The 17,632-nt window shown below is 45.1% G+C and overlaps 1 protein-coding gene across 3 annotated transcripts in view; it reads right to left on the bottom strand.

Annotated features, from left to right (window-relative positions):
- NMT2 (N-myristoyltransferase 2) overlaps positions 1 to 15,970 on the bottom strand; it is a 44,609-nt gene extending 28,639 nt beyond the window's left edge. For 2 of the 3 annotated variants that reach the window (XM_012803377.1, XM_023511435.1), the window contains exon 1: positions 15,750 to 15,901. In XM_012803377.1, the coding sequence (XP_012658831.1) occupies positions 15,750 to 15,777 (28 nt within the window). In that variant the 5' untranslated portion in view covers positions 15,778 to 15,901. Of the gene's footprint in view, positions 1 to 15,749 lie in introns of all 3 variants that reach the window. The other variant, XM_003786792.3, reaches the window with a different exon arrangement.
- Between the last annotated feature and the right edge of the window lie 1,662 nt (positions 15,971 to 17,632).

The following is a 17,632-nucleotide window of genomic DNA, read 5'->3' as shown; positions in this document are numbered from 1 at the left end:
GTGAGCCAACTTGGATGTCCAGGCCAGGTGAGCCTGCAGGTGACCATAGTTCCAGCCAAAAGAGAACTGCAACATAGTGAGAAGCTCTATGCAAGAACCTCCCAAGCCCCTAAGCTCCCAGCTCTGTCCCAGGGAGCTGACGTTCTTAAGGCAACAGATAAGACCCATGCGTGCGAAATAAATGACGATGCCCCTTGAAGTCAGGCATGGGTGGGCAGGCACTTTAGCCACTGGGATGTAAGAAGAAATGTCTTTTGAAAACAGCAAAGAGTCATCACATTTTTCTTTTTGCTGTCTCCCCTCCTGTGCTAAGCCCTCGGCCTTGACTCAAGATGAGAAATCAAGAGACGACACAGCCTCCCTCAGCCCAAGTCCCTGACTACCCATGTGTAGTATGACTAGGAAATGAGCCATTGTTGACTTAGCAACAGAACTGGGGGGCTGGTTTTTAGCACATCATCACTTCAGTGTCCCATCTGGGCCTTCCTGCCCCGTATCAGGGTTACAAAGGGATCCCTCCATACATTCGTTATTTATGTATTAAAGCAATGAACTTGTAAGTTTAAAATGGATAGATTGTTCTCTGTGAAGTCAAAATATGAAAGATGATGTTTGATAGTGAGAGAAACTGTCTAAGAAATAAGCACTTGAGTTATAGAGTCTTATTTCCACTCTATTAAATAATTCTTAAACAGGAAACAGTCCTCATTTTTGGAGACAGGTTAAGACCTTGTCAAGTGGCACCCCAGAGGTCTAAGAACAGTAAGGCATTCCCATCCCAAAATGAGCAGTTTATTTCCAGCAGTAGAATCAAACGTGTACTTGTCATGATGTTTACATTTAAAGTCGTCTGGTGGTGAAGGACGCCCATAACTATCTGCCTAGCAGTTGGGCTTAAACAAACACATCCCAGCCAGGTACAGGAGCTGGAAACGTGCTGTGGGTGTGTATGGTTCTCAGTATTTTCTGATTTGAAAGTAGGAATAGTTTCGGCTGTTCTCTCTCAGTTTTCCTATTGCTGGCACCTTACAAAGTGGCAAACCTGCTCTCTGTGTGTGTGTTAACAGATAATCAACCACATCCCTAATGCCTCACACTAGTAGACCTTAATGACAAATGTCTCTTGATGAGAGAGAGTGAGAGAGATGACAGATAATCAACCACATCCCTAATGCCTCACACTAGTAGACCTTAATGACAAATGTCTCTTGATGAGAGAGGAGTGAGAGAGATGGAGGGAGGGAGGAAGTGAGTGAGTTTGTGATGCCAGCATTGATTTCTTTTCTCCCAAGTACGATGCATAACCCAGGGCAGGAAGCCCACCTTCCAGCTGTCATCATCAGGATCTCAGCCACCTCATGGGTCTGAATGGTTTCATTCCTTACTCAGAGTGTTCCTTTCCCTCTGATTGACATAGGGAGTATCCACAAAGCCATAGCAGCTCTGGGTAAAGCAGAGAGTCCTGGGCAAGCCCTACTAAGTTGCTCAGAGCCTGAACATGCCCCAGAAGTTCATGGCTAGTGAAAGGTGGAGATGACAATAAGAGGCCAACCAAACAGGCAGGCAGCTGCGACTGCTGAGGTGGAAGGAAACTGGGAAAAGTGACCCAGGAACCAGTCAGTGATTTAAATATTTACACGGGGCCAGGAATGGTGGCTCATGCCTGTAATCCCAGCACGCTGGGAGGCCAAGGTGGGTGAATTGCTTGAGCTCAGGAGTTGGAGACCAGCCTGAGTAAGACCCCATCCTCTACTATAAATAGAAAACTAGCCGGGCATTGTGGCAGGCGCCTGTAGGAGGCTGAGGCAGGAGGATCATTTGAGCCCAAGAGTTTGACGTTGTGACTAACCTGTGAGGCTCTGAGCTATGACGCCACGGCACTCTATAAAAACCCAATTCTGATAAGAGATAAAGTTAAATTAGAATCAGCTTTTGCCGAACAGTCATTGGCCAGAAACTTGTCCAGTGTGAAGTTTAGTTTGTAAAAAAAGACATGTCTTAGAGATAGTTCCAGATCAGAGTGTAGAAGAAAATACTTCAAATGCCAAAAAAAAAAATTTTTTTTTACAGATCTTTAAGACTAAATGAAATTGTTCAGCCATTCCACAAATTTCCTAAAGGCTTAATTCTGTTCATCTTCAATCTTCCTAAAATAAAATGATGACCAGAACAAGTAGAAGTTCCAATTTTTTTTTTAAAAGGCTGAAGGAGTTGGCAGAGTATATTCTTCATAATGGCCCAAACTGGTGAAAAATTGCTCTATTCTTTATAGCCCTTTCTCACCCACGATCACAAATGTTTTTCTGACAGAATAGCTGGTATACACTAGTTCTTATATAACTTTTCCCATTTCTGGGTGTGAGTTTACTAAAGGAAGACAATTAAGTTTAAAAAAAAAGGCTTGGGGCAGGGCCTGTGGCTCAAAGAAGTAGGGTGCTGGCCCTATATGCCAGAGCTGGTGGGTTCAAACCCAGCCTGGCCAAAAACTGCAAAAACTGGGGGAAAAAAAAAAGGGTTTTTTCTCACTGAGATTCAATATTGCATTACCATTGTTACATTTCAAAATATCAATGTGTGCCAGTGAAGTAAATACTTTCATGTACTTTAAAAATGATATTCCTATTTCTAAATTCCCCTGAATATCAAATTTCCATTTTTTAGCTTCCTCTTTTATATATTCCCATGCTGATCATAGAGCTACTCAACTCTTTTCATTAAATGAATGTCCCATGTTTGGATGAAATCCTTATGGTTACTGGGTATGGAAAAATACCATGCTCTTCTAGAAAAATCTTCTTTCGGCAAGATCCGGCTGGAGTGGGAAGAGCACTGCCACCTCATCTACGAGGAGGAACAAGGAGCTGGCAGCAGTGACAAGATGCATCAGTTCTAAACAGGGACAAAGCCCAGGGAACCCAGAGCTCAGAAGAAAGTAGAGCTGTAGATAGTTTTGAAAAGAAAAACAAGTTGACAAAAGACTCAAATAGGACAGCATGCTCCAAGGCAGAAGGCCTGAAAAATGAGCCTGTGCCAGAGACGAAAGAAAGAGACAGACAGAAATTCCATGGGCAAAGTCAACGTCAAGGCCAAGTTGGGAAGGCTGCACGAATGGCACTTTTCACCAGGAGTCGCAAAGGTGAGCTTGGAGCTGAGCCATGAAACACAGAAGGAAACGCACCTCCCCGATTCAGAAGGACACTAACGGTCACAGTTCCCTTTGGATGGTGGAAGAAGGAAACAAGAAAATGTTTCAAAACCACAGCAACTGTCTAAAAGCAAAGGAACAATGGGCAGAGTCTAGGAGGGGCAAAACAGAAGGCAGGACTGCAGTCTCCCTTTTGCCAAAATGTACCCTTTCCCCTTACTCCCAGGAATCCGAGGACCACACAGGTGTGACGGGAATCTGATGCACAAGTCTGGTCTCCCCAGGTCTCCCTCCAGCCTTCTGTCACCCTTGATGGTAGAGCCCCCCAGGCCAAAGTAAGAAATTATCAAATTCTGAGTTTTAGAGTGAAATGAGTCACTTAAAGCAGACTTTTAAATTTACCAAGGAAGACACTCGTCCTGTAGAGGTTAACTGACTATTCCAAAGTCCAACTGAGGGTCAATGACAGTAGGGTCTGGACTCCTAGTTTAATACCCTTGTCAAGACGCCACAGGGCCTCCCTGAAACTTGTTAATGGGAAAGGATTTTAAATACTCATTAGGAAATATTCTAGAGAAGTGATATACGTTCTAGGGCGTTAATTTCAGCACCGTGTACCAGCACAAGAGATTGGAGCTCATCTCAGTGTGTACAAACAGGGGACAGAAAGTAACAGGACAACCATTTAATGACCGCCTCTCTAAGCAAGAGGCTGATCAACGTATTTTGATGTATGGTGACCCCCAAGATACACGGTAAATGAACAGTCAAGAGGCACCTGCCATCTGCACAGAACGGGTGTGTGAGCACACGTGTGCAGTCCCCTCTCCTTATTCTGGTATACGGTTTACGTACACAGACCGCCCTTGCAAGGGCACACCAAGGACTGGCAACAGGAGCTGCCTCTGGGGAGGGACACTCAGCACTGGGAGACTGAGACTTAACTTTTCAGGACACACCCTCTTTCACGCCTGTTGAATCTTCTACTATAGTCTCATAATATGTATTCAAAAAATAACACAATTTAAAAAGTGACGATGTCTCCAGGGCCAAAGCTGTACAGATGTTCCATTAGCTAGTATACAGGTTGAGCAGCGTGGGCTACAGTCCCAAAACATCAGCTGCTCACAACACAAACTCATTTCTCCTTCATGAAAAGGTCTCAGCTCCCCGCCATGGTGAAGGCACGCTCCAAAAGAGTGCGCACACCCAGCTTGCTCTCTGTCCTCTTCCGGCCCCAGGATGCTTATTTGGTTCACGTGGTCCCACGTGCCTTCCCATCACACACATACCAGCCAGCAGGAAGGAGGAGAAGGCCCCTGTGGGTGCCCACAACAAAGGGTGTCACTCTGGAAGAAGGGTCCCCCTGGCAGTCTTGGCCACAGGGGTCCAGGGGACTAGATTGATGGTCTCTCCATCACAATGGAATACACACAACCACTCACTGACGCAGGAACAGGCTATACAATGACTAGGAGAGATGCTCCTGGCGTGTCAAATGCAAAAACGAGAGTTTACAGGTGTGATAGAAACAGGACACGGTAGGCCTCTCTATATCCAAGGAGGATGCATCCCAAGACTCCCAATGGATGCTTGAAATACCAGACAGTCCCAAGCTCTCTACTGGATACCACACATGAATTTCTTTTTCCTCCTTCATAATTGCATGGATAGGAAATTCATCCTTACTATAGATCTTAGTAACCTCAGCAGATAATTTTTTTTACATTTCTTAATTAAGTTTAGAATTTTCACCTTTTCACAAGGACACACTTTTCAGCCCCATTCTGGCATATCGAAATTGCCAGCATCACTTCTCGCACTTTGGGGCCATTATGAGTAAAATAAGGGTGACCTGAACCCACGCATTGTGATCCTGTAACAGCCAATCTGATCACAGCGTCAAGTACTGTGTGACTCAGGGTCGCAGTATAGACGAGCAGATATGGTGAACAAAGGGGTGATTCACATCCCAAGAGGGACAGAGCAGGGGAGCGTGAGATTTCGTCACGCTACTCAGAATAGCCCTCGATTTAAAGCTTATGAATTGCTTCCGGAATTTTCCATTAAATATTGTAGGGCCAAAGTTGACCTTGGGTAACTGAAATCTCAGAAAATGAAACCAAAGATGGGGGTGAGGAGAGACTACTGTATTTGCATTTTTGTGAACATATGTGAATAAGAAAATGCCCGTCTGTATGAATATACCAAAGCTTTGTCTTTTTCCCTGAGGACATGCCCTAATGCTCTCCGGTACAAATGTGTTTTTGCAAAAGGAAGTTTTTTTAAAAACTTCATTTGGAAAACAAAACAGAAACAATTCTGCCTTCATTGACTCTTTAGTTTCTTTAAAATGATAATAAATACCCTGAAGTGGTTGAGAACAAGCATCCTGCTCCCCAAAAAACCACTATGGAAGGAACTATGGGAAATTATCACTTTAACCGAACCCCCTTCTTTCTCTGGGAAAGTACAATCTGGACTGGAACTGAGTGATCACAATTTGGGGAATAAAGCCCCTGTTTCTCCAAGCTCTATGTACTTAAGCCAGTAACAGGAGCCCCATGCACTAAACAGAAACAGTAAAGGTAAAAATCCCAGTTCAGTCTGTTTATAACTCTGACCAACCTTTCTCCTAAGGCTGGGGGAGTCTGACAGGACATCAGCTAACAGGAACTCAGAGCTCAGACAAAGAACACGACCCTCCAGTGCGGCCCCACGCGGGAGGGTCGAGCGCAGGTGACTGGAGGCACCTCCTGGCAGTGCTGTCATCAAGAGACGCACAATGCCAGGTTCCTGGCACCCACTTTGCCTCCTACAGGACTCTGGCTGCCTGGAACTCTGAGTGGTGGCAGTGCTGGAGGGCAGAGCCCCAGAGCAAGGGGTGCTGACATGGACGAGGCCACAGTTGGGACAGCAACAGGCTTCAATCAGAAAGGAGAAGCTAGGGCCAAAAAGCAGTAGGAGAGAAAATATCTTACTGCAGATTACAGAAATGCTATAAATTAAAAGTAGTCCTTTACAGCAGCAGTCCTCAACTTTTTTGGCACCAAGGACCAGTCTCATGCAAGACAATTTTTCCACGGACAGGGAATACTGGATGGGACAAAAAGCAGAGCTCAGGCGCGCTGATGCTGTGCAGCCCGGCCCAGCTCCTAACAAATCGCAGGCCAGACCAGTGTGCAGCCAGGGGGTTGGGAACCGCAGCTTTAATGCGACTCAAGAGACTAGAGTTCTCTATAACCCATTTGCAATATTCTCTCAGCAAGACAATGTATGCATTTATTTACTTAAGTCATTGATATTTAGTGGGCCCAATACGCTGGTAAATTTCAGCTCCAAAGGTGTTCAGGCTGGTAATTTACGACTTAGGGAGAAAAAAAATCTTGAAACATTATCAAATCGATTTGTCTTATTGAGAGTCCATGAGACAGTGTAGTTGAGTAAAAAGGCCTGGGTTTGCAGTCAGTCAGACAGAGGCAAGACCTGAATGTGACTCTGAGGTGTGGCCAGGACACACCTCAACCTGATACACCTCTATCTCCACATCTGCTACTGTAATGAGTCAGTGAGAAAAAAACATATACACCAAGTACTGAGCACGTGCTAGGTGTTCAAAATATTAGCTGTTGTTTTAAAACGCTGGACCCCACACAGAACGGAACACGACTAAAACTCTACCATCCAAGTCCTTTCCATTTAGAGGTACAAAAACAAATCCTTCACACATTTCTAAGGCACATGGAGGAAATAAAGAGAACAAGAAATTAATTTTTAGAGGGGATTAAGTGCGACTGGAATCCACTCAATGAATCTTCAATGAATCTGCATTATGTGTTTCCCCAAGTTCACGTGTGTTCATTACTGAGATGTGAGATGTTGTAAGGATCAGAGACTGAAAGTGTGGTCCCCATGCACTAAATCCACCTGCGAGGGGACAGACACATGTGCCTATTCCGTAGACGTATTCTGAGGTACGACATGGTCAGTCCAGGCCACTATTACAGAACACCACAGACTGAGTGGTTTAAAGACCAGTCGTTTATCTCTTCAGGGTTCTGGAGACTAGAAGCCCAAGATCAGGGTGCTAGCAGGGTCGGGTTCTGCTGAGGGCCCTCTCCCCCCTGGCAGACATACAGAGCTCTAGACTCTTCGTCACTCTATCAGGACACTGATCCCATTCGTGTAGGCTCCACCTTCATGACCTACTGACCTCCAAGGTCTCATCTCCAAATACCATCACACTGGGGATTTTGGCTTCCACACATGAACTTGGGGAAACACACAACGCAGTTCCCAGCAAGGTGCCAGCCTTGTCCACTATCTCCTGCTCTGAAAACAACCTCTGCCAATAGATCTCAGTGGCAAAGGAGTAGCCCTAAATGGTTATGTTGTACCACACAACAATCCCTGCCTCTACCGCTCCCCTCTCTGCCCCAGTTGCCTGGCTCAAGTCTGGATGATCCCCAGGTGACAGCAGTGGGTGGAAAGGTGTCCTGGGAAGGATATTCACTAAGGGCCACAGGGCCTCTGGCAGGGGTCATCACCTTTGGTCATAGCGACTGTGGAAGGCTTCATGAAAGAAAGAACATTTGAGCTGACCTTGAATTTGGAGAAGTAAAGGTCAGGAGAACACTCTCAGAGGCAAAGTACATCAAGGGAAGTCGATCCACAGAGAGGCATGGCAGCAACACATTACTTTTAGTGAACAATGATGTCTGACGTTGAATTTGAAGTTTGTTTTCTGCCCTATGCTATAATTACCACACCTTCCCCATTATCCACAAACCCTTCCATAAATGCTGCGTACAACAGTCCTATATTAGTGATTCTCTGGGGGAAGGAAATGAAAGAGAGATAACTGTATTCCACCCAAGGGAACAGAGCACCTTAAGGATGGAACACTATTATGAGCCCAGTGATGATGGGGCATGTTGGCAGCAGCTTGGATGTGCCTGAGGACCATGAAAACATAAGTAATATGCATCAGCCTGAGCCTTTTTTTTTTTTTTAGGTATTTAGATTTAGATAATTTATTTTAAATAAATAGTAATCGTATAAGGTCAAAGGACATGGAAACCATTTAGTTATAGAAGAATACAATATAAAATATTTTAGAAGCTTCTAAAGTGAAAACAAGTCAGAACAGGCTCGGCGCCTGTGGCTCAAGCGGCTAAGGCACCAGCCACATACACCTAAGGTGGTGGGTTCGAATCCCCAGCCCGGGCCCGCCAAACAACAATGATGGCTGCAACCAAAAAATGGCCAGGTGTTGTGGCGGGCGCCTGTGGTCCCAGCTACTTGGGAGGCTGAGGCAGGAGACTCGCTTGAGCCCAGGAGTTGGAGGTTGCTGTGAGTGTGATGCCATGGTACTCTACCCAGGGAGATAGCTTGAGGCTCTGTCTCAAAAAAAAAAAACAAAAAACAAAAAACAAGTCAGAACAAGCAAAGAAAAGTAAGGTTACCTATAAAAGAAAGAGAAGCCCATTAGTAGAAACCACGTCCCCCAAATCAGTACAAACGCTGGAAGATAATGAAGCCCCCTTTCTCTTCCTTCCAGAGATGGGGTCTCACTATGTTGCCCAGGCTGGCCTCAAATCATTAAAGACTGGAAGATAATGAAACCCAGAGATTGGGACTCCCTCTGTTACCTAGGCTGGTCTTAAATCCCTGGGTTCAAGGGATGCTCCTGCCTCAGCCTCCCCAGTAGCTGGGACTACTGACACACCATCAGAATATCACAGAATTATATCCACACAGATTATGGTTTATATGGGAAGACCAAAGAATGGCATCTTCATACATGCAAGAACTCAGAAAATATATTATCTGTAGACTCTAAGAAAAAATACTGCTGAGCACGGTGGCTCACACCTGTAATTCCAGCACCTGGGAGGCCCAGGCAGGTGGACTGCCTGAGTTCACAGGTTCGAGACCAGCCTGAGTCCGAGTTGAGACCCTGTTTCTAAAAAAATAGCTGGGCACTGTGGTGAGCATCTGTAGTCCCAGCTACTTGGGAGGCTGAGGCAAGAGGATCACTTGAACCCAAGAGTTTGATGTTGCTGTGAGCTAAGACATCACTGCACTCTACCAAGGGTGAACAAGTGAGACTCTGTTTCAGAAGGAAAAAAATAAAAATAAAAACGAAAAAATATTAAATGAAAATGTACTTATAGAAGAAAAGGAAATGGTAAGCTCTGCAAAGAATAATGGTAACCAATAAAAACAATGAAGCTATAGGAAAGTAAAAAGTTTTTGATCACATGGATGTGAAATGTCATGAAATACCTGTGGACTGAGACCCACAGGAATTGTATTAAAGGGCCGTGGCATTAGGAAGGTTGAGAACCACTGGTTTAGGGATACAAGGGCAAAAATAAAAGAAGTAACAGGGAATTAAAATTCCAGGTTATTTCAACAAAACCTAGGAAATGAAAAAGAGGAGATGTCAAAAATGTCTTACATGGTTTTGTCTTGTGAGGTGGCAGAATATTTTGAATGGTGGTTAATTTTTGACACTGATAGGGAACTATAGATAAAACATGCTTGCTCAACATTCAAAGACAATCCCCAGAAGAAAAAAATAAAGAATAAGAATAAAAACTAGACATATTCTGCAAAAGACAGGAAAATAAAGAAATTTTCTGAGTACCATGAAAGCTTATAAACAAAATTCAAAGGCAGAATATGATCTGAGCTATGCCATACCATAGCCACCTAGGGCCACTTAAATTTAGATTAATTAAAAGATTCTGTTTTTCAGTCACATTTGCCACATTTCAATTTCATAGGAGTCCCAGTGTTCAATGACTACCAAAGAGGATTTCTATCACCCTAGAAGTTCCAGCAGATATTAATAGTGAAAAATCAAAGGTAACAAATGTGCCCATGTTAAACATGATCCCACTGATACTTAACACAGATATTTAACATTAAATGTGAGTTACTTAAACTACCAAGGTGGTATCTCTAGGATATAAGATGACCAGGCGCTTTCCTTCTCTATACACTTCATTGTTTGAATTTTTATTATTTCTTGAGTGTTCCACTCTATTGCTTGAATTTTTTAAAAGCATTTTTTCCTTTTATCAAGAGTAAAAAGTCCTTCACATATTTTCAAATGGAAAAACAACAAACCAATTGGTCCATTTCTCTCTTGTAGTAGAACTTGGTTCTATGAAAATAAAGTGATTTTAACTAGATCTAGAGCAGGCATCCTTAAACTAAGGCCTTCAGGCCACATGCAGCCCACCTACGACATTTATCCGGCCCACTGGGTGTTTTTGCCACCACTGCCTGTCCTGTTTAGCAGTCGACTCATCCTGGGGCCTGCAGTCCCACCCTCCAACTGTCTGAGGGACGGTGACCTGGCCCCTTGTTTAAAAAGTTTGAGGACCTGTGATCTAAAGCATACACAGAGGGTGCAAAAAAATGTATATACATTTTAAGAAATGAAAAAACTATTCAATTTGTAGTACTCAAGTCACATTTGATTCTGCAATTACAAGAGGTTCCCAGCATGACTTGTATTCATCTGTTGTTACTGGTACATATACAGTATTACAATTTAATAATTTAATAGTTATTTCCTTTCCTAAAATGTATATATCTTTTGGGTACCCCTTGTATTTGTGCTATTAAACAAAAATGGCAAAATACATGTCCTATATTTAGACATTTTCTGTATTTTAGCCAACTTCTGGAAGAAGTTTGTTCTGGGCCAAAGGGTGATTCAGAAGCAAGTCTTAGCAGATAGGCGATCCTTTCAAACTGTTATTTCTTGAATTGAAGAGGTCCCCAGGGCAAATATCTCATTCAGATTCATGCAGTTGATAATAGATTAAATTTCAGAAAGGGCAGCTCTGAGTTATCCCTTAAATTTTTGATGACAAGTAAAACCTACTGTGAGTCACAGGAAGTTTTTGTATTTTACCACTGACACCACATAGGCGACTAAGGGAACAGTCCCATACTCAATCTTCACCATAGGCAAAGTCAGACATAACAGCATACAGCACGGAGAATAACTCCAATTTTTTCCCTAAATTGGGCATGGGAGAAGAGGGATTGTATTTTTTGTTAAAACGAATTCCAAAGCTTTCACCTTTGCCCAATACCAGATCTGTAATATTTCTAAGCCAAAAAAAAAAAAAAATTCTTTAAAATGTCTTAACCCTTGTCTGGGCACCCATAGCTCAGTGGTTAGGGCACCAGCTACAGGCTCCAGGGCTGGTGGGTTCAGAACCCAGTCCAGGCCTGCTAAACAAAACAAAACAAACAGAACAGCCAGGTTTAGCGCCTGTAGCCCAGCAGCTAGGGCACCAGCCACATACACCCAAGCTGGAGGGTTCAAATCCAGCCTGGGCCTGCCAAACAACAATGACAACTACAACCAAAAATTCGCCAGGCACTATGGCTGGCGCCTGTAGTCCCAGATACTTGGGAACCTGAGGCAAGAGAATCACTTAAGCTCAAGAGTCTGAGGTTGCTGTGAGCTGTGATGCAATAGTACTCTACCGAGGGTGACAAAGTAAGACTCTGTCTCCAAAAAAAAAAAAAAAAAAAAAAAAACCCAGCCAGGTGGCACCTGTGCTCCCAGCTACTAAGGAGGCTGAGGGAAGAGAATCACTTAAGCCCAAGAGTTTGAGGTTGCTGTGAGCTGTGACACCACCGTACTCTACCTAGGGTGACAAACTGAGACTGTCTCAATTAAAAAAAAAAAATCTTTCCCCTTAAATACTAGAACTATTTCATATCTACCCTAGGGGTTAATTTAGTCCTTTATCTGCCAACAAAGACATATTCACATATGTTTACTGATTCCCTAAATATTCTTGGTAGCTACTTCTTATTTCACCATAGTGAACAGCCAGAGAAAAGCTCTCCTAGGGGAAAGGGGAGGAGAAACATGAGTTTATCTAGGAAGCAGGGATTCTGAAAAACAGTCCTGGTTAACCAAGGAGAAAGGTTTGCTTTTGTTGCACACTTAAACACTAATTTTATTTGAGGCGAACTGCGTGATTTTGTTTCTAACACTGGACAATAACTATCTTGAATGTGCTGAGAGAGAATGACCACTACCGAATGGACTGTGCAAATGGGAGAAGATGCCCAGTGACATGGCAAGGACAAGAAGATGCAGAGTTTCAACTGATCCTTCAACAACACGCCCTCTCCTCCACAGCTTGCCTAAATCTCTTTATAAGAAACAAAAGTCACAAATACAGCAAAGATGATCAGAGTATTAAGGAACCTTCAGAATGTACCTAACTTCAAATTCAGCTGCAATAGCTCCTCCTAAATTCATCCTACAGGTAACCCGTCCATGGCCACCCACTGCAGAACAGCAATCTTCAGTAAGTTGGGCTATTTCTAATAATTCATAAGGAAGCTGGACCTAAGTTAATAGTTGTTTCATGCTCCCTCAAGCACTGTATAAAGCCTACCTACTTACTTATTCTAATTGCAAATCATGTGTTAAAGCAAGTTATCCACAAGATCTTTCTAGGCAATCCACGATTAGCCGGATTCTAATTGCCACATCTTGTTTGAAAATAAGAAAGCTAAACTTTTTCGAATATAGCCTCATTAATTAAAACTGCCAATCCCTCTCTTCCCCTATGTTTTTCTGCAATTCATTAAATTTTTTTAGTGGTATACCACTTCCATCCTCGGGTAGGCCAAATGTCTAGTTAAAGGGCACATTTTCTGTGAAAAATAAGGTATAAAGATACTGAGATTCAAGAATGTCACAATAGGTATGTCATTGTTCTTAATTAAACATAAAACATTTTATATCTCGTTCATGGACTCTTAGCACTATTCATAAAATGAAATGGCCTTTTTAGGCCATAAAAAGAAATTCTATAAAAATAAAAATACATGCAGTAATATTTACATTTTGGTGCAAAATAAGAATGTAATTGTTTAGTTTCCTTTTATTTGAGGCTCTAGTTTCAATTTAATATGCCTAAAACAACTAGTGAATAGATTATACTGAATGTACAATGGGGGGGCTAAATTAATTCTTTCAGGCCCCAAGGGTACTATTCTGTAAATTACTGCTCTGTGTACTGACTGCTGCCTAGTGGCTTCAAACTGATAATCTACCTTTAAAAGGTGAAGCATGTACTTACTCCTTCATCCAAAATCTTATTACTTGTTCCTTGTTTAAATTGGCGGAGAAGGAAGAGGCTAAGGGCAGAAAAGGACTCTTAACGATGTTGTTAACATTTACAAACTTGAGCTACTTAAAGAAAACCTTGGTTTCTACTGAGCCATATCATCGGAACAAGAGCCAAATAAAACACAATTACTCCCCCAAATCTGGCACACATTATAGAAATTCAAAACCAAAAAAGCAGTGAACTCAAGCAGCAATTTGGAATTTTACTAATCTCTTTACATTTTAAGAGAGTACAATATACCCATTATATTAATCTTTTCCTATTAGAACCTGTTTCATGTTATCTGCTCTTGGTTAAAATATTAATATTTCAGTCTATGGAGCATCTCTAAATTCTGATTAACTCTGCTAATATAGTAAAGGTGCGGAGGTCCAAAACTGAAAAATTCTGAAGGTGGCACAGAGCTGCTTTTGAATGATACTTTAGGAATTTCACCAGACTCCTGGAAGAGGTCAGGGGCAAGCCTGGATCAATTGGATGCGTAATTCTTTGTACCAAGGACATTTTCAACTGTGTAAGCAAAGAAGTCCTAATCAAACACTCAACCTAGAATATCAATAATATGAAGAACAGTAAGCAAAAATCACAGTAGAGTGAAATCCAGGATCTCTTGAAAGATACTGGACAGATATTGAAGTTATTTGAGTGGTCCATCAATCAAACTTACATCTGGACCCTGTTCTAGCACAAGAACTATTGTTTCAAAAACACATTTAGCTCTCTATCACAGGCAAATTTCCATCACTGCATAAAGAAAACTCAGGCTCAGAGATCTGTACAATTTCCTTACAAACAAATTTCTAGACTCGAACATTCGATACTTGCAGCTGCCACTGAAGTATTCGCTGCACAAATTTAAAAAGCAACTTTAAAAGGGGAGATAAGTGCCATCAGTTTTTCTTCTTCTTGAGCTCTCGTTTAATATTTTATAACAAATGGAAGGTCAGTAACAAGTTCCTTTCTTAAATTTCAAGTAGATGTTAAATAGAATGCAAATGGTTTACACTTTCAATCATTAATCAGGTGAAGAATCTCTTCATTCGCTCAGTCCTCATAAGGTGTCGGCCACGTGCACCGCGGGTGGTGGGTTCTAACCAGGCCTGGGCCAGCTAAACAACAATAACTGCAACAAAAAAACAAATAGCCGGGCTTTGTGGCGGGTGCCTGCAGTTCCAGCTACTTGGGAGGCAGAGCCAAGATAATCTCTTAACCCCAAGAGTTGGAGGTTGCTGTGAGCTGTGACGTCAAAGCACTCTATCAAGGGCGACACAGTGAAACTCTGTCTCAAAGAAAAAAAAGAAAAAAGGATCTCTTCATGAACTGAATAACCCAATCATGTTTTTAAGCTGACCCACTTCTCTCCATCAGTGGCTGGGGTTAGCAAAAATCTCGCTTCCCACTGGAGCAAGAACTGCCCCGCAGTCTGCGCACAGTTCGAATCCAACAGGGTAAAAGGGCAACGCAAATATCACTTTAGGAGAACACCAGTCTTTATTTAAAATGACCCCCTGCCTCAAAAAGGAGAACGTCAATACTAGCCTTGACCTGAAGCAATTTCTTTTCTCCAACAGAAGAGCAAATCGAATCTGCAGGATAGGAAGCGAGCGGGCCAAGTGTGAAGGATTAAGAAACCTGAGCAGGTGTTGAAATGCTTGGTGTTTTTGGCTTTGGAGACCCAACAGCAGCTTTGCAAGAGGGGTGCGGTCGGGTCTGCGCGGGCTCTGTCAGGACCTCGCCCCTGCTCTGGAGAGCCGCGCTCCGCACTGGCAAGGCTGACTGTCTCCAGCCGCGTTCCCCTCCCGGAACGGGAGGCACAACTTTGCGCACTTCGCCGCCAGCGGGCAACCCCTAGACTCCCAGGGGCACATCTCCACGCCACTCCTCACCATTTTCTTTGCCCGTTTCTTCTTTTCTAGTGGTGGTGGCAGTTGGGGTAAGGGAGGGTTCTGAAGGGACTTGAAGAAGGGTGGTAAGGCGCAGAGGAGGGCGACTTCCCACCCACCGGCTGCAGCCAGCCGGGGACGCGGCCGCCACAAAGGGATGGGCGTCGCGCCTCTCCTCCGTTCCCACCGAGAGCCGCACGCTGGCAAGGACTGCGCACCGCCTTCACCCGGCTGGGGCCGCGGGCGCCGGAGGGGTGGGCAAGGCCGGCTTGCGGGGGCGCTCGGCAGGTGACAGCCCCGGGGCCTCAGCCTCCCCAACCACCCGGGCCTCGCCTCCAGGCGTTCTCCTCCTCTCCCGCCTGCTGCGCTACCAGGACCCCTCTGTGGTCTCTGCGCCCCGACTAAAGCCCTCTCGGGTCCGAGCGGCCGACCGAAGGGCCCCACGCCCCAGGAGTCGGCGCCCGAGCGCGAGCCGCGAGGCGGGGCGCAGTCCCCGCCCTGTCGTGCCCAGTGGCTCCAACGCACCGCCCCTACCCTTTGGTGTGCTCCGTCTCCTCCTCATTGTCCCCGTCTATCCCGCACGTGTCCTGGTCGTCCAGCTCCAAGCTCTGCAGGCTAGCCGCAGACTCGCTGTCCTCCGCCATCGCGGCGGCGCGGACTGGGGAGGCGGTGCTGGAGGCCGGGCAGGCGCTAGGCGGGCGGGGCGGGCGGGGCGGGGGGAGGCAGCTCCGTCTAGTGCCGCCCGCCGTCCTGCTGGAGTCCGCGGGCCCGGGGGCCGCGCCCGTCCCACCCCCTGTCCGACGGGCCCCGCCCCTCTCCGGCCCCGCCCACCTCGGCCGGCCGGTCTGCTGCGGGTGTAACGCGCTTCCGGGCTCCGGGCGACGGGGGCGGAGTCTGGGGGCGACCTGGATCCCGCCGGCAGGTAGGACCTGGAAACTCGCGCCGCGCCGTGCATCTGCGTGAAGGCTACAAAGTGCGGGCCGGCCATCCCGAGCGCCGGCATTTCTGGAACACTGGCCTCACGACAATGTTAGATCTGCGCGAGCTCCGAGCACTCTCAGCGTGGGCGGGGCTTTCTGCTCAGGAGGGGGCGTGCCGACGCCACGGCTTCCAGAAACTCTTTCCGCTCACTTGCACACGTGCACTCTAAAAAATTCCACGTCATAACGATCTATTAAGTTATAAAACCAAACGCAAAGTCAAGAGTGCTTCCAACCGTCCACTGCCCTGTACCAACTAGGCTCGTAGACGTAAAACTCTTGACAGAAAAATTCTTGAGCTACCTATTTGGGCTGGCTACCACAGCCGGTCAGCTCACTCCAGAACAGCTATCTCGGGGGAGATGGGGACGTTGTCCACGGTGCTAGGGGATTGGATAATTTCAGGCAGGCCACTCTGGCTTCCCCAAAGTCAAGGTCATGACCTAGATTTCCAGGCAAATGTACGTGACCTTTTGGGCTGAAATCATCCCGTTTCTCCCAGGGAACAGAAGGGAGGCCCTGCAGGACTGCCAAATAAAAGGTGCTCAGCAGCCCTTCCGTCTGCTTCTCTGAAATGGACAGTGTCCAAAGGTTCTGCCAGGCCACGGGAAATCTCTGTGGTGGTTTTACACAGATGGTCATCAAAAACTGCTGAGTGAGAAACCGAGACCTTAAAAAGGCACTTGAGTCATCTTTCTAGGCCTTTTGGCTAAAATCAAGTGCAGTCTCTGTTCTTATCAGCTTAGAACTTTTGGGTGTGGATCCTTTATTTGTAGAAGATGTTAGGAGTATTGTGTGGTTATCTGTTTTCCCCCTAAGGGAGACTTTGTCCTTAAAATACAATGAGATAGAAGTATCTAAAGATGGAAACTGCAGAGTGATTTCAAAGTCCATCAGTTTTTTGACTGACCAACTTTACCCAGTTGAGTTTCTGTAAGAAATGCAAATGAAGCCTGTGGCTCAAAGGTGTGCCCCATCTGGCCCCATATGCCCGGGGGTGGCGGGTTCAAATCCAGCCCCGGTCAAAAACTACAAAAAAAAAATGCAAATGGAACGAAAACACAAAAGAAATACAATAATATTATCTTTAACAATTGTAGCTTTTTCTGAGGCAGAAAGTCAGGTTGGCTGCTGGCTTCAAACTCCAGGTTAAAGTCACATACAGGTGAGTGAGAGTCCTTGAGCTCATCTCTATGAAAACGGATAGTTGGGTAACTATCCTGCTTGGATAAGCAGTAGGAGCCTGACCAGGACCACACCTGTCAGATCAACCACTGTAGCCTGTCAAAAGAGTTCTCTAGAAGATTTTTAAAAACACAAGGCAGAGGCTCGGCGCCTGTGGCTCAACCGGCTAGGGCGCCAGCCACGTACACCTAAGGTGGCGGGTTCGAATCCCCAGCCCGGACCCGCCAGACAACAATGACGGCTGCAACCAAA

Source organism: Otolemur garnettii, unplaced genomic scaffold, assembly GCF_000181295.1.
Source record: "Otolemur garnettii isolate 467f Iridium unplaced genomic scaffold, OtoGar3 scaffold00019, whole genome shotgun sequence".
In the NCBI taxonomy this organism is placed as follows: Eukaryota; Metazoa; Chordata; class Mammalia; order Primates; family Galagidae; genus Otolemur; species Otolemur garnettii.
The sequence above is the reverse complement of the archived record's forward strand: the minus strand, read 5'-3'. Positions and strand labels throughout refer to the sequence as shown.